The sequence below is a fragment of the Oncorhynchus keta genome, chromosome 29 (assembly GCF_023373465.1).
Source record: "Oncorhynchus keta strain PuntledgeMale-10-30-2019 chromosome 29, Oket_V2, whole genome shotgun sequence".
In the NCBI taxonomy this organism is placed as follows: domain Eukaryota; kingdom Metazoa; phylum Chordata; class Actinopteri; order Salmoniformes; family Salmonidae; genus Oncorhynchus; species Oncorhynchus keta.
This window is the reverse complement of record NC_068449.1, coordinates 12,347,284-12,361,999: the sequence shown is the minus strand read 5'-3', so window position 1 is coordinate 12,361,999 and position 14,716 is coordinate 12,347,284. Positions and strand designations below refer to the sequence as shown.

At 44.7% G+C, this 14,716-nt stretch overlaps 1 protein-coding gene and 1 long non-coding RNA gene across 13 annotated transcripts in view; one reads left to right on the top strand and one right to left on the bottom strand.

Moving 5' to 3' along the window:
* Positions 1–4,117: 4,117 nt before the first annotated feature.
* Positions 4,118–14,716, top strand: part of LOC118379591 (homeobox-containing protein 1-like) — a 34,122-nt gene continuing 23,523 nt past the window's right edge. For 5 of the 10 annotated variants that reach the window (XM_052485916.1, XM_052485915.1, XM_052485914.1 and 2 more), the window contains exons 1-2: positions 4,121–4,420; positions 13,909–14,469. In XM_052485916.1, coding sequence (XP_052341876.1) covers positions 13,910–14,469 — 560 coding nt within the window. In that variant the 5' untranslated portion in view covers positions 4,121–4,420; position 13,909. Of the gene's footprint in view, positions 4,421–4,983; positions 5,138–13,908; positions 14,470–14,716 lie in introns of those variants that run through there. The other 5 variants (XM_052485910.1, XM_052485908.1, XM_052485911.1 and 2 more) reach the window with 3 other exon arrangements.
* LOC127913594 (uncharacterized) lies at positions 11,092–13,894 on the bottom strand. Of its 3 annotated transcripts, XR_008086097.1 has the most exons (4): positions 13,243–13,894; positions 12,826–13,169; positions 12,181–12,481; positions 11,980–12,051 (listed from the first exon to the last, which is right to left on the bottom strand). It is a non-coding gene; the product is annotated as an uncharacterized LOC127913594 (long non-coding RNA). The 3 variants fall into 3 exon arrangements; XR_008086096.1 differs by having other exon boundaries at positions 11,092–12,481; XR_008086098.1 differs by having other exon boundaries at positions 11,092–12,481; positions 13,286–13,894.

The window sequence follows — 14,716 nt, the reverse complement described above, 5'->3', positions numbered from 1 at the left end:
CCAGTGTAGTTCTCTTTTTTTCCCTTATTTTCTTTTTCACCCCTTTTTCTCCCGAATTTTGTGGTATCCAATTGGTAGTTACAGTCTTGTCTCATCGCTGCAACTCTGTCATGACGTTGCCCGGGGGGTAGGTTTATGACAGTCATAAAATACCTCTTCCCCCCATTTTCCTCTCTCTAACCTACTGATGTGAAATTTGAAAACCCTTGGTTAACATAGAGATTCAGGGAACATCAGAAGGTGGGGGGAAATTAACTATATTCTGGTAATCCGACCAATTGAACATATGTAGTGGTACTTATTAATAAATACGATGTCAATTCGGTTGTCATCTGAGACATTCTCATCAATGATAAGATGACATAAACTCTACAGTGTAAAGTCTACACATCAGAGTTATCGGATTCACATGGAAATGTTGTTCAATTAAAGTGTTTGAATATGAAATTATTCGTGATGAGATGAAATTGAGATTTTAGCTTCGAAAATGTGAGAATTAGATTTTCATGATTGAATTAGGCCGACTCAGTGGCCAGCCCACGTGAAGAGACATAGGTTGTAAACTATGAAACACACCCCTTTTCTCCCTCCACTATATAAGCCCTTGACGAAAATGTAACCTCCTGGTTCCGAGGATGTCAGGACGACGGTCCGATGTCAGAATGGTTCAGATAATAACTACAGAACGAAGCAACATCAGTGTGACTTTGGTTGCGATTGGTATGAACTTTGAACACTGATTCACTACAGAAGTGATACCTCCTAGCCGTTGAGTTAGCAACAGCAGCTGCAAACGAGGGTTAGGAAGGAACAGACAGAGTATTCTGTCTATCACACAACGACGTTACTACAACGTATCCAATTGACCACCAGAGACATTCTTCAAAGGACTCGGTTTGGCAACACGGCCTTCCATCTACCACCAACCTACCGAAGCGCAGCTCAGAGTAAATATTTATTGCATTTTCCTTTTCCAAATGGGTGGTAATTTAGAATGCTTAAAATACTGTATTTACTATAGCACAGCTTCTTCCTTTGGTCCTCAGTCTTCCCGCTCTTTCACTCAAACCCAGTCTTTTTCTTTTGTGTAACCAGCTGTCATATCTGTTCCACCCGCTAGGGACGGTTTCCTTTATGACGTAATTTGTAATCAAGGTGTGATTAATTCTGTGTATATGGAATTCTTTGTGATTAGTTAGGTATTTAGTAAATAAATAATTAAACCCAATTTTGTATTGCTGATTCAACTTGTTAGCCAGGGTTCGTGAAGATAACCAAGAATGTACAACTTTCAGATGAGACTGAATTAAGGTGACGATTAATATTGACTGCTATTGATGTAAAATATTACTAGGTCTTTAAGAGTTTATTCGGAAGATAACAGCTATATAAATATTCTTTCGTGGTGCCCCGACTCTCTAGTTAATTACATTTACATGATTAGCTCAATCAGGTAATATTAATTACGGAGAAAGGATTTTATAGAATAGCATGTCATATCACTTAATTCGACATAGCCAAAGACACGACAACTCCTATACGGACTCAGGGGAGGCGAAGGTCGGGAGCCGTGCGTCCTCCGAAACACAACCCAACCAAGCCTTACTGCTTCTTGAGACACTGCCCCCTTAACCCGGAAGCCAGCCGCACCAACGTGTTGGAGGAAACATTGTACACCCGGAGACCGTATCAGCGTGCACTGTGCCCGGCCTGCCACAGAAGTTGCTAGTGCGCGATGGGACAAGAACATCCCTGCCGGTCAAACCCTCCCCTCCCTAAAGATGCTGGGCCAATTGTGCGCCGCCCCATGGGTCTCCTGGTTGCGGCCAGCTACGACAGAGCCTGGACTCGAACCCAGAATCTCTAGTGGCACAGCTAGCACTGCGATGCAGTGCCTTAGACCACTGTGCCACTCGAGAGGCCCAATATGGTTCCTTGAGAGCCGTCGTGGTGTTGGCATGGGGGTAATGTACATTGCCACGACGATGACCGAATAAAATTATCTTGGGAGGTAATGCAGCCGGCATTTGATGGTGAGGTATTCCAGATTGGGAGAACAAAAGGACCATGAGTAGTTAATCATGAAACATACACCTCCGCCTTTCTTTTTCCTGGAGAGTTTGTTCTTCCTGTCCTCACGATGGACGAAGAACCCCGTTGGTTGAATGGACAGGGAAAGTATATCCAGAGGGAGCCATGATTCCGTAAAAACAAAGTATGTAACAGTCCCTAATGTCTCTCTGGAAGGAGATCCTCGCTCTGAGCTCATCGACTTTATAGTCCAGGGACTGAACGTTGCCGAGTAATTTTCTTGGAAGCTGTAGTTGGTATGCACATCTCCTGAGGCTGATTACGAGCACTTATTTTTCCTCTTCTACTGCTACTGCGTCTTGGAGCAGCTCCCGGGATGAATGGAACTGCCAGGAAGTTCAAACAAATAATATAATAATAATAATAATAATAATAATAATATAATAATAATAATAATAATAATAATAAATAATAATATATGCCATTTAGCAGACGCTTTTATCCAAAGCGACTTACAGTCATGTGTGCATACATTCTACGTATGGGTGGTCCCGGGGATCGAACCCACTACCCTGGCGTTACAAGCGCCATGCTCTACCAACTGAGCTACAGAAGGACCACAAAGTATCCAATTCAGGGAAGTCTAATGTATGATCTAAATGCTGGTCAGTGACCACTGATCCAATATCCCAAAGTTATTTTTGTCTGTAGGTAATAATGCTAAAAACCTTTTTGGAGCAAATTATGTTAAAAACAATTACTACAAAGTTGGCTAGGAGCTAGGAACAGGACAACCATGTCTGTCGGCAGAGGGTTGACAAGATATTAACTGCTTATCTTCAACTTTTTATGAGAAATAATATATAACTCAGACACCCATACATACCCCACAAGTCATGCCACCAGGGGTCCCTTCACAGTCCCCAAGTCCAAAACGAATTCACGGCAATGCACAGTGTTATACAGAGCCATAATCACATGTAACTCTCATCCATCTCCAATTCCTCAAGCAAACAGCAAAATTACCTTTAAAACATTTATAAAACAACATCATGGCACAATAGGGATTGAGAAATGATACACACAGACACACTCTAATACACACATTATTCTTTAGTTATATTGTTAGTACTTTGTTATATTAAAAAAATGTGTGACTGTTCTTGTCTATCAGCGTATCAGTGTTTTGTAAGTTACCATGTTTTATATTTTTGTGTGGGCTCCAGGAAGAATAGCTGCTGCTTCGGGAAAAGCTAATGGGGATCCAAATATGACAATAGGGGCGTCAGGGCCTCTTGAAATCCTTGCCGCCCAGACTGTGGAAAGCCACCAACAAAGCCACCAACAAATTAACAAAGACAACATTTTAAAGCATCTCTCAATCAGTTTGGTTGCTGACCAAATTGAAAAAGCAACTACTCTCGAAAGAGGTAGGCAAGTTGCGGTGTTAAAAATGTTTGATTGGACTGTTGTGCAATACAGTGAGCTATGATGTCATAAAGGACATCTAACTTGTCACCCCAATCTAATTATGATGATCGCCCCTCCTTTATGACATCACTGCTATACGATTAATTGAATGTTGATGATTTCAACAGGGTGATAGATTGAAATGTGTCTATGGAATAGAGTTTTCTCCAATCACAGTATTCCAGTTTTACCTGTAGTGAGTAGGTAGACAATAACATGGCCAACAGAGAAAGTCTGTTTTAACACTTTGCTTCTTCCCTTATAGAGAGCTTACTGTTAAGTTAGGCTTGAAAGGGTGATTGGTTCTTACCCTCCATCATGCCTGTGACTCCAAGCCTGCCCTTGCCCTCTCCCTCGCCATAGACTTAACAGGCTCTCTCTCTCTCTCTCTCTCTCTCTCTCTCCCAGACCAGGACCACATAAGCACGCATACACACAACTCGATGAGAACACATTAACAATAAAGCAGTTGATTGCGGACTAATTTAGTGAATAACTTTCTAAACTTTTTGGAAAGCAGTAACTTCTATCACTGATAAAGTTTGATTGTCTCATTAGTCAACAAGTACGCCAGGGGGCGGTCAAAGTCAATCGAATTACAAACAAAGCGTTTATCAAGGGTGCATTCAAGATCATATGTTTCTGGGACGTTGCTGCAACAGCAATTTCCAAAACTACGAATCCCAGGGAACCTCACCCCGCGTTCTATGTCAATATGGCCACTGTCAGACAGACAAAGGCACATCAATCTCGCCACGAAATGAAATTAGCAGACTAGAGGAGGACGGCTGTCATTGTGAAAACCATCTGGTGCCTGTTCCCGTGTCGGGGATATAGAAGAGGACTTGTCGCGAGGACCAATTTAACACCGGGTTATTAAATGCTGTGGTGGACGGGGGCCCTAGATTCTAAGATCAAGGTAAGACTTGCAGCTAGTGAGTTAGCTAGCATAACTAGTATTTCTGCAGGCTCGCCCGCAGTCATTGGCACTGGTCCCAATGCTAGTCAGCAAGCTAACTTTAATAGCTAGCTAGCTAAGCGTTGCTGGTCAGTGGTAGAGGAGGAGCGAGAGGTTTTACTCCGCCCAACATCTGTCCACGAAGTAAAGAATTTGTCTTTGGAGGTCAATGAGTGTCGAATTTGATCAACAAAAAAAATTTAATTGATAATTTGCTACGTGAGGCTTTTGTAATATATTAAACATTTCGTAGTGTTTAGGTTGTTACGAATGCATTGATATAAGTGGCCTCACGTGGCATTTCGGTAATTTGGAAAAATTACTTTATATTGGAGTTGTGCCTGTTGTCATAGAGACAGACTCATGGATATAAGCAGTTTTAGCATGGACATTGCTATTGAGAGCTTTCACCATTTTAAAAGTAGTCAACTGGGTGGGGATTCCTATGAATTAGGAGCTATCAGCCAATGAAGAAGAAAATTGACTACTTTAAAAAGGGAGATGCTATAATGTCACAGATAGATACAAAGATGAGGCCTCTCTATCTATCTGTGTCCTGTTCACATGCATTGTGTCCTCTCATTGGCTGGAATGGTGGTGCATATTCATTAAGTAAACCATTTACTGTTTTTAAGAAGCAAACGGAGCAAAACAAGAGTTTGTATTGGACAAATTCAGGTAAGTCCCTCCCCGTTTTGTTCCGTTTTAATACACGTGTTGTAACAGAATTTGCGTAAAGAATACATCCCTGGTCTTGCCTTCTAACCATTGTTAGATTGGTCTTTGTCAGTGGTCACTTTATACCTAATGCCAGGTCAGCTTTTATGAAATCGTTGGAAAAGTCTGCTTGCTCTATAGAGGTTGTAAATATTACTAGCTATAGCTAACTAGCGAGATGTCATAGCTACAACAAAGATGTGTATAACTAAACCAAGATAGATCACAGCCTGTCATTTCCAATAAGACCAAATGAGTCATAGTGTGCAGAACCAAGCACGAGCTAGCGAGATATTATTTATGTGTTCTAGCATGTATCCGCATATTTTCGTTAGGGAACGCCTACTCTGTGAAGATCGCGTGTGCAATAACTACATTTCCCTTTGCAGTCCTTCTAAACAATGTGATTTTAAAAAACAAACTTTGTAAAGGGTAATGTTTACAAAACTTGGTCCAGCAGATTTTAGTTTGGGGAACAGCACTGTATTGAGATAAAATGTTTCATCGATGAGAACATTTGCAGAATTTCTGCCTAAATCCATCTCGTTCCATCTTCTCCCACTGCTGGACAGTGGGCTTCCTGTCACTACCATATTTAGTGGTGAGTGGAAACGCCAAGAGGATGCTTCACATTTACACATCCGGTGAAATATCTGTGTCATTGTTCCATCGGTGGCTACAACATTAGTTTATATATTTGTCAAGCTAACTAACTAGCTAGTAATTAACGGTACCCTGTAGCTATTTGTCATTGAACAACCATACTCAACTAATTAGATCACTAGCGAGCAACATGAATTTTGAACACAAGCCATGCCATACTCAACCGGTTAGATAGTTCTGTTTGACATGAACTATTTGCAAAGGTTGGCTAAGTAAGCTAGAGCTGGACCGTGATTGAACACCCCTCCTGTCCCCAAACACTTAGCAAACAGTTGTCAACTCTTACCCCTGGGGTGTTTGCTTGCTGTTTATCTACAGGTTATACATGTGGTTTTTGCATTGGATAACTGTCTGGACTGTGTTTGAGTCATTAGATTGTTCACGTGCGATTGAGTGTATCGGCCGTGCCATATGATGCATGGGCGTTCGTTTCCCTGTCGATTCACTGTGATTGAGTGTATCGGCCGTGCCATATGATGCATGGGCGTTCGTTTCCCTGTCGATTCACTGTGATTGAGTGTATCGGCCGTGCCATATGATGCATGGGCGTTCGTTTCCCTGTCGATTCACTGTGATTGAGTGTATCGGCCGTGCCATATGATGCACTGTCGATTCACTGTGATTGAGTGTATCGGCCGTGCCATATGATGCATGGGCGTTCGTTTCCCTGTCGATTCACTGTGATTGAGTGTATCGGCCGTGCCATATGATGCATGGGCGTTCGTTTCCTGTCGATTCACTGTGATTGAGTGTATCGGCCGTGCCATATGATGCATGGGCGTTCGTTTCCCTGTCGATTCACTGTGATTGAGTGTATCGGCCGTGCCATATGATGCATCGTTTCCCTGTCGATTCACTGTGATTGAGTGTATCGGCCGTGCCATATGATGCATGGGCGTTTCCCTGTCGATTCACTGTGATTGAGTGTATCGTGCCATATGATGCATGGGCGTTCGTTTCCCTGTCGATTCACTGTGATTGAGTGTATCGGCCGTGCCATATGATGCATGGGCGTTCGTTTCCCTGTCGATTCACTGTGATTGAGTGTATCGGCCGTGCCATATGATGCATGGGCGTTCGTTTCCCTGTCGATTCACTGTGATTGAGTGTATCGGCCGTGCCATATGATGCATGGGCGTTCGTTTCCCTGTCGATTCACTGTGATTGAGTGTATCGGCCGTGCCATATGATGCATGGGCGTTCGTTTCCCTGTCGATTCACTGTGATTGATTGTCATATGATGCATTTGTTTCCCTGTCGATTCACCATGTTGCCATATGATGCAGCCCTGTCGATTCACTGTGATTAGTGTATCTATGATGCATGGGCGTTCGTTTCCTGTCGATTCACTGTGATTGTCATTTGATGTTACCATTTTAAAACGCACCTGATACCAAACTGACACCCCTTTGAAATAAAACATTCTATTTTATACATGATGCACTCTCATCACATACTTTGAGGCATTTACATTTACATTTAAGTCATTTAGCAGACGCTCTTATCCAGAGCGACTTACAAATTGGTGCAGTCACCTTATGACATCCAGTGGAACAGTCACTTTGACTATAGGTTTTGAAAGTAAGCAACCCTAACAGGGGAAATGGGTTGGTTTAACTACAACCACAAGCTAAAGATTGACTTGTCAACCAAATGTTTGCTTGTCATATTGATTAAACTAATAACTTGTCTTTGGATGACAGTAAACTGTTCCAACTCTGGTCAATGTTTGAGTCTCCCTAGTTAAGCATGCACATGCTTCTTCTAGTCCAAAGTTGTATATCATTACTCGGGTTACCCATTGCATTTCCCTGTGTAGGCTCTGTGTTGCAAGACTAGATTAGCAGTCAGTGTTCGCAATACAAAACCACAGTACAGACAGACACCAAATTCACCAGCGGTGTAGGCCCTTTCATTACGCCGATTCTGTTTTGCAACAGAAACCATTTACTCCAAAAGGAAAACGTTTTGCACTGAAAACAAGAGTTTCTATTGGACAGATTCAGGTAGGTCTCTCCCCGTTTCGTTCCGTTTGCTTCCATTGGTTCCTAAACTGTAAACTGTTTTCGTTGGAAGATGGTGTATAATAAATACACCCCAGTATCCACTTTTCACCTGGTACCTGGTAACCCATAAGGTTTCTAGTCACAGGTAGTTAGGGAAAGTTTGCTGTGAAGCTACTAGCTAGTGGCTACCTTCCACATCTGGCTAAATACATCTTCCTGGCACCTACTCTTTTCCAGGGGTCCTAACGATTCAACTAAACAGTTTACAAGCTTGGAATGGTTTATTAGGCATGGAAAAATGTGTAGCTTCAGGCTAAGCTCTTTTAGCTTGTGTACCAGTCTTTCCATGCCATCATGCCACTCCTTTCAACTCCTTGTCATGCCAAACAGTTGGAATGATGGCACAAACAAGATCTGGGACCAGGCTACGATCTTTTGCTCCCGAGGACTATAATTTCATTGGCATTGCAGTTTCCAGCACAAACATGGTACAATAGATGCAAAGAGGTCAGTGGAATGCAGACCGTGGGGGAGAGAAGGACGCCAGATTGGCGCTCGTTCAACCAATCTGATCTCACAATCAGTCATGATTGATGTATTGTAACAGACTGAAAATGTGGCTACTAAAGTCCCATTTTGATGTTTGGCTGTTTTCACTGCATATCATTTAGAAGTTGTTACTTTTCAGGTTTAGAAGAAGAGACTGCTAAATGCTAACTCCCATTCATATGAGCTGGTAGCATAGCTAGCATACAGAAATCTGTGGTGGTAGTCCCAAGTCGTTTTTTAACTGCAATGCAGTTGATTGGTGACAATGACATGAACATGTATTGGGGTTGACTTCCATACAAGCATTACAACTCAAATGGTTTGCCTCAACAGGGTGTGAAATACACACAGAAACAATAGCCTAAATGTGGGATCATTTTGCTGGGGGGCAATGAGGAGATGCTGGATCTTTCCCCCACGCGTTTCCATGGCATTTCTATTGCTTGGGTTGAGTTCCATTGACCTCTTTATCGCATCTATGGTTTCACATTCAGAATATGCTAATAGTTGCATCCACTTCTGTAGTATAAGTCTCCCAGTCAGACTCAAACATGCTCAGTACATGTGTAAGACTTTGTTTTTTATGCTGAGTGTGTTCTGACACACACAAACTTTTTAAAAGCCATGAGGCTCTCATGGCATAGATTTCTCTCTCTCTCTTCACGCCGCCCTTCATCCCTCTCTCCCTCCGGTCTTTCTGCTGAGTAGAGATTTATAAAGATAATTGACCAGTGCTAGTCAACTCAGCAGTATTAAACCTCTGTCCTCCACAGAGCCTCTGCACCAGAGGAAGACGGGAAGGTCAGGGAGTTAAAGATTTGTGGAGAAACTTGTTTTACTGAACCAAGGAGCAGCAGCTTGACTCCAGCCCAGGGTTTGTCAATTGCAGACTGACTGACTATAATTGTTTCTTATGGTTTCTTCTTTTCGTTCCTGCCCACACCTAGCTGGCACACCTGATTCAACTAGTCAAGCCCTTGATGATTAGCCCAGTTAATTTATTAGTTGTGTCAGGTGAGTTTGCACGGGGCTGGAGCAGAACATATATGGTAGGTTTTGGTGTGTTGTATAAGGCTGTACATAACATATAGGTTATATGCAGGTCTCATTAGCACAGATAGAACAATGAGACAGATGTTTGACCGGATGTATAAATCTAAAGAATCTGGTTTGCATTTCCACTCACTACTGAATATGGTGATGAGAGGAATCCCAGTGGCTGGCAGTGGGAGAGGATGGAGTGAGATGATTTCTGTCAACATTCTGCACATTTTGTCATCTATGATGCATTTGACCTCAATGCAGTTTTATTTCCCCAAAACAAGAATCTATTACAAACAAAGTGGACTAAGTTTTGTAGACTTTGCGAAAGTTTCTAAAAATGCCATTGTTTAGAATGCGTGCAAGGGTGAATTGAGTTATTTGCACACCCGCACTTCAGAGTAGGAAATCCCTAACGGAAATATGGGAATACATGCTAGAACGCGGCAAATAGGATCTCGCTAGCTCGTGCTCGGCTCGGCCCACCTTGCTTGTTCTGCCTACTATAATTAATTTGCTCCCATTGGAAACGACAGACAACAGGCTGTTGTCTATCTTGAGTTCGTTATCTTTGTCACTATTGTGTAATATGGATTAAGACTAAGTCTTTCTCCACCAGCCTTCATTCAGTAGGTTAGACACCAGCCTTCATTCAGTAGGTCTAGACACCAGCCTTCATTCAGTAGGTCTGGACACCAGCCTTCATTCAGTAGGTCTGGACACCAGCCTTCATTCAGTAGGTCTAGACACCAGCCTTCATTCAGTAGGTCTAGACACCAGCCTTCATTCAGTAGGTCTAGACACCAGCCTTCATTCATTAGGTCTAGACACCAGCCTTCGTTCAGTATGTCTAGACACTAGCCTTCGTTCAGTAGGTCTAGACACTAGCCTTCGTTCAGTAGGTCTAGACACCAGCCTTCGTTCAGTAGGTCTAGACACCAGCCTTCATTCAGTAGGTCTAGACACCAGCCTTCATTCAGTAGGTCTAGACACTATCCTTCATTCAGTAGGTCTAGACACCATCCTTCATTCAGTAGGTCTAGACACCATCCTTCATTCAGTAGGTCTAGACACCATCCTTCATTCAGTAGGTCTAGACACCAGCCTTCATTCAGTAGGTCTAGACACTAGCCTTCATTCAGTAGGTCTAGACACTAGCCTTCATTCAGTAGGTCTAGACACTAGCCTTCATTCAGTAGGTCTAGACACTAGCCTTCATTCAGTAGGTCTCGACACTAGCCTTCATTCAGTAGGTCTCGACACTAGCCTTCATTCAGTAGGTCTCGACACTAGCCTTCATTCAGTAGGTCTCGACACTAGCCTTCATTCAGTAGGTCTAGACACTAGCCTTCATTCAGTAGGTCGAGACACTAGCCTTCATTCAGTAGGTCGAGACACTAGCCTTCATTCAGTAGGTCGAGACACTAGCCTTCATTCAGTAGGTCGAGACACTAGCCTTCATTCAGTAGGTCGAGACACTAGCCTTCATTCAGTAGGTCGAGACACTAGCCTTCATTCAGTAGGTCGAGACACTAGCCTTCATTCAGTAGGTCGAGACACTAGCCTTCATTCAGTAGGTCGCGACACTAGCCTTCATTCAGTAGGTCGAGACACTAGCCTTCATTCAGTAGGTCGAGACACTAGCCTGTGTGTGTGTGCGCACGTATGTCCATGCATGTTTCTGTGCACCTGCACCTGCGCCTGTGGTTGTGTGTCCGCTACTGTTTTTGACCCTGTCTGTTTCTGTCTGCCTGTTTGAACTGTACTGCGCTTTTTAATGTGTGTGCGTGTGTGTCCTGGCTGTGTATGTATGTTTGGCACAATACTGTATGTATTTGTCTATCTGATATCCTATACACTGTCCTATGACTCATCCCGCTCTCTTTTAAAGGGAAAATGTGGAGGTTGGCCGCTTGGGACAGAGATTTTTCTTGGCATTTTTCCCAAGTCACACTCTCTTAACCCCCTCCCTTTCGCCTCTCAATCTTTCTCTCTCTTATGCATGTGTTCTCTGTCAGCTCTTTCTCTCTCTCACACATACAGTTTGCTCTCTTTCTATTTCCATCTCTCACCCTCCTCCCCCCGTTCACACTATCTAAGTCTGTCTCTGTCTGTCTCTGTCTGTCTGTTGGTAGAATAATCCATTTAATGTCTGTGCTGCAGCTCCTGAACCAGTCTTCACTAAGCATGCTGCTGATGGGGAGATAAAGTGTGTAAGCTGTATGATGTTTGTTCGTGAGTGCATATGTGTCTGTGTAGTCTTTTGTAAGAGCTGACATGGTCTCCCGCATAATAATAGTTTATGTCAACATGTCTTATGTCTATGCAGCAGTTTTCTGGATGTGTACCAGGCAGGACCTAATGGATGGTAGTAGTTTTCTGGATGTGTACCAGGCAGGACCTAATGGATGGTAGTAGTTTTCTGGATGTGTACCAGGCAGGGCCTAAGGGATGGTAGTAGTTTTCTGGATGTGTACCAGGCAGGACCTAAGGGATGGTAGTAGTTTTCTGGATGTGTACCAGGCAGGGCTTAAGGGATGGTAGTAGTTTTCTGGATGTGTACCAGGCAGGACCTAAGGGATGGTAGTAGTTTTCTGGATGTGTACCAGGCAGGACCTAAGGGATGGTAGTAGTTTTCTGGATGTGTACCAGGCAGGGCCTAAGGGATGGTAGTAGTTTTCTGGATGTGTACCAGGCAGGGCCTAAGGGATGGTAGTAGTTTTCTGGATGTGTACCAGGCAGGACCTAATGGATGGTAGTAGTTTTCTGGATGTGTACCAGGCAGGACCTAAGGGATGGTAGTAGTTTTCTGGATGTGTACCAGGCAGGACCTAAGGGATGGTAGTAGTTTTCTGGATGTGTACCAGGCAGGGCCTAAGGGATGGTAGTAGTTTTCTGGATGTGTACCAGGCAGGGCCTAATGGATGGTAGTAGTTTTCTGGATGTGTACCAGGCAGGACCTAAGGGATGGTAGTAGTTTTCTGGATGTGTACCAGGCAGGACCTAAGGGATGGTAGTAGTTTTCTGGATGTGTACCAGGCAGGACCTAATGGATGGTAGTAGTTTTCTGGATGTGTACCAGGCAGGACCTAAGGGATGGTAGTAGTTTTCTGGATGTGTACCAGGCAGGACCTAAGGGATGGTAGTAGTTTTCTGGATGTGTACCAGGCAGGGCCTAAGGGATGGTAGTAGTTTTCTGGATGTGTACCAGGCAGGGCCTAAGGGATGGTAGTAGTTTTCTGGATGTGTACCAGGCAGGGCCTAAGGGATGGTAGTAGTTTTCTGGATGTGTACCAGGCAGGACCTAAGGGATGGTAGTAGTTTTCTGGATGTGTACCAGGCAGGGCCTAAGGGATGGTAGTAGTTTTCTGGATGTGTACCAGGCAGGACCTAAGGGATGGTAGTAGTTTTCTGGATGTGTACCAGGCAGGACCTAAGGGATGGTAGTAGTTTTCTGGATGTGTACCAGGCAGGACCTAAGGGATGGTAGTAGTTTTCTGGATGTGTACCAGGCAGGACCTAAGGGATGGTAGTAGTTTTCTGGATGTGTACCAGGCAGGACCTAAGGGATGGTAGTAGTTTTCTGGATGTGTACCAGGCAGGACCTAATGGATGGTAGTAGTTTTCTGGATGTGTACCAGGCAGGACCTAAGGGATGGTAGTAGTTTTCTGGATGTGTACCAGGCAGGACCTAAGGGATGGTAGTAGTTTTCTGGATGTGTACCAGGCAGGACCTAAGGGATGGTAGTAGTTTTCTGGATGTGTGGATGGATGGTAGTAGTTTTCTGGATGTGTACCAGGCAGGACCTAATGGATGGTAGTAGTTTTCTGGATGTGTACCAGGCAGGACCTAATGGATGGTAGTAGTTTTCTGGATGTGTACCAGGCAGGGCCTAAGGGATGGTAGTAGTTTTCTGGATGTGTACCAGGCAGGGCCTAAGGGATGGTAGTAGTTTCCTGGATGTGTACCAGGCAGGGCCTAAGGGATGGTAGTAGTTTTCTGGATGTGTACCAGGCAGGGCCTAAGGGATGGTAGTAGTTTTCTGGATGTGTACCAGGCAGGACCTAAGGGATGGTAGTAGTTTTCTGGATGTGTACCAGGCAGGGCCTAAGGGATGGTAGTAGTTTTCTGGATGTGTACCAGGCAGGGCCTAAGGGATGGTAGTAGTTTTCTGGATGTGTACCAGGCAGGCCCTAAGGGGATGGTAGTAGTTTTCTGGATGTGTACCAGGCAGGGCCTAAGGGATGGTAGTAGTTTTCTGGATGTGTACCAGGCAGGGTCTAAGGGATGGTAGTAGTTTTCTGGACAGGGGTATATACAATACAGCAACAGCCCCCATCTCTCCAAACATCCATCAATCCCTGAATGTATCATCCACAGTCTTGTCCCTCTCTCCTCCTTTCTCCATTCATCCTATCTAAACTCTCTTTTCTCTCACTCCATCTAAACCCTTCTCCTCTCTCCCTCTCCAGGATGTCTCGGTATACCGACGAGCCTCGGTTCACCATTGAGCAGATTGACCTGCTCCAGCGGCTGAGGAGGACAGGGATGACCAAGCCAGAGCTCATCCACGCCCTGGACATCCTGGAAAGACTGGATCACCAGCACGGACACAAGTTCGGACGCCGTCCCCAGCCCGCCTATCAGGGACCGACGCCCAATTACAACACTAATTCAACATCTTCTTCGGCGTCCTCATCAACGTCCACGACCGCCACACAGACTGGTTACCTGGAGAATGGGAGTGGAAGTGGCGGGAATGACCTGTCGCCGTCGCCTAGCAACAACTATGATATGTCACCGCCCCCTCCGGCGGTTGTATCCGACCCGGTTGCTATGGCAGTGGTGGCGCAGAACGGGCATGGGGTTGGTGGCGGCGATGAGCTGGTTGCCATGACGAACGGGAAGTTGTCTCCACCACGGTTTCCTGACAGTGTAGGCGCGGTGAGTGGCGGCGTGACGGGGAGCGGCTACGGGTTTGAGGCCAGCGAGGAGGAACTAGACGTGGACGACAAAGTTGAGGAACTCCTGAGGTGAGGAGGAGGAGCCTGTTTTTTTTCTGCACACATCAATAGGCACAACATGAGAACCAAACAAACTACATTTTACACGACCTCGACGTGTTCCACGACCTCGACGTGTTCCACGACCTCGACGTGTTCCACGACCTCGACGTGTTCCACGACCTCGACGTGTTCCACGACCTCGACGTGTTCCTCGACGTGTTCCACGACCGTTCCACTACCTCGCCGTGTTCCACTACCTCGCCGTGTTCCACTA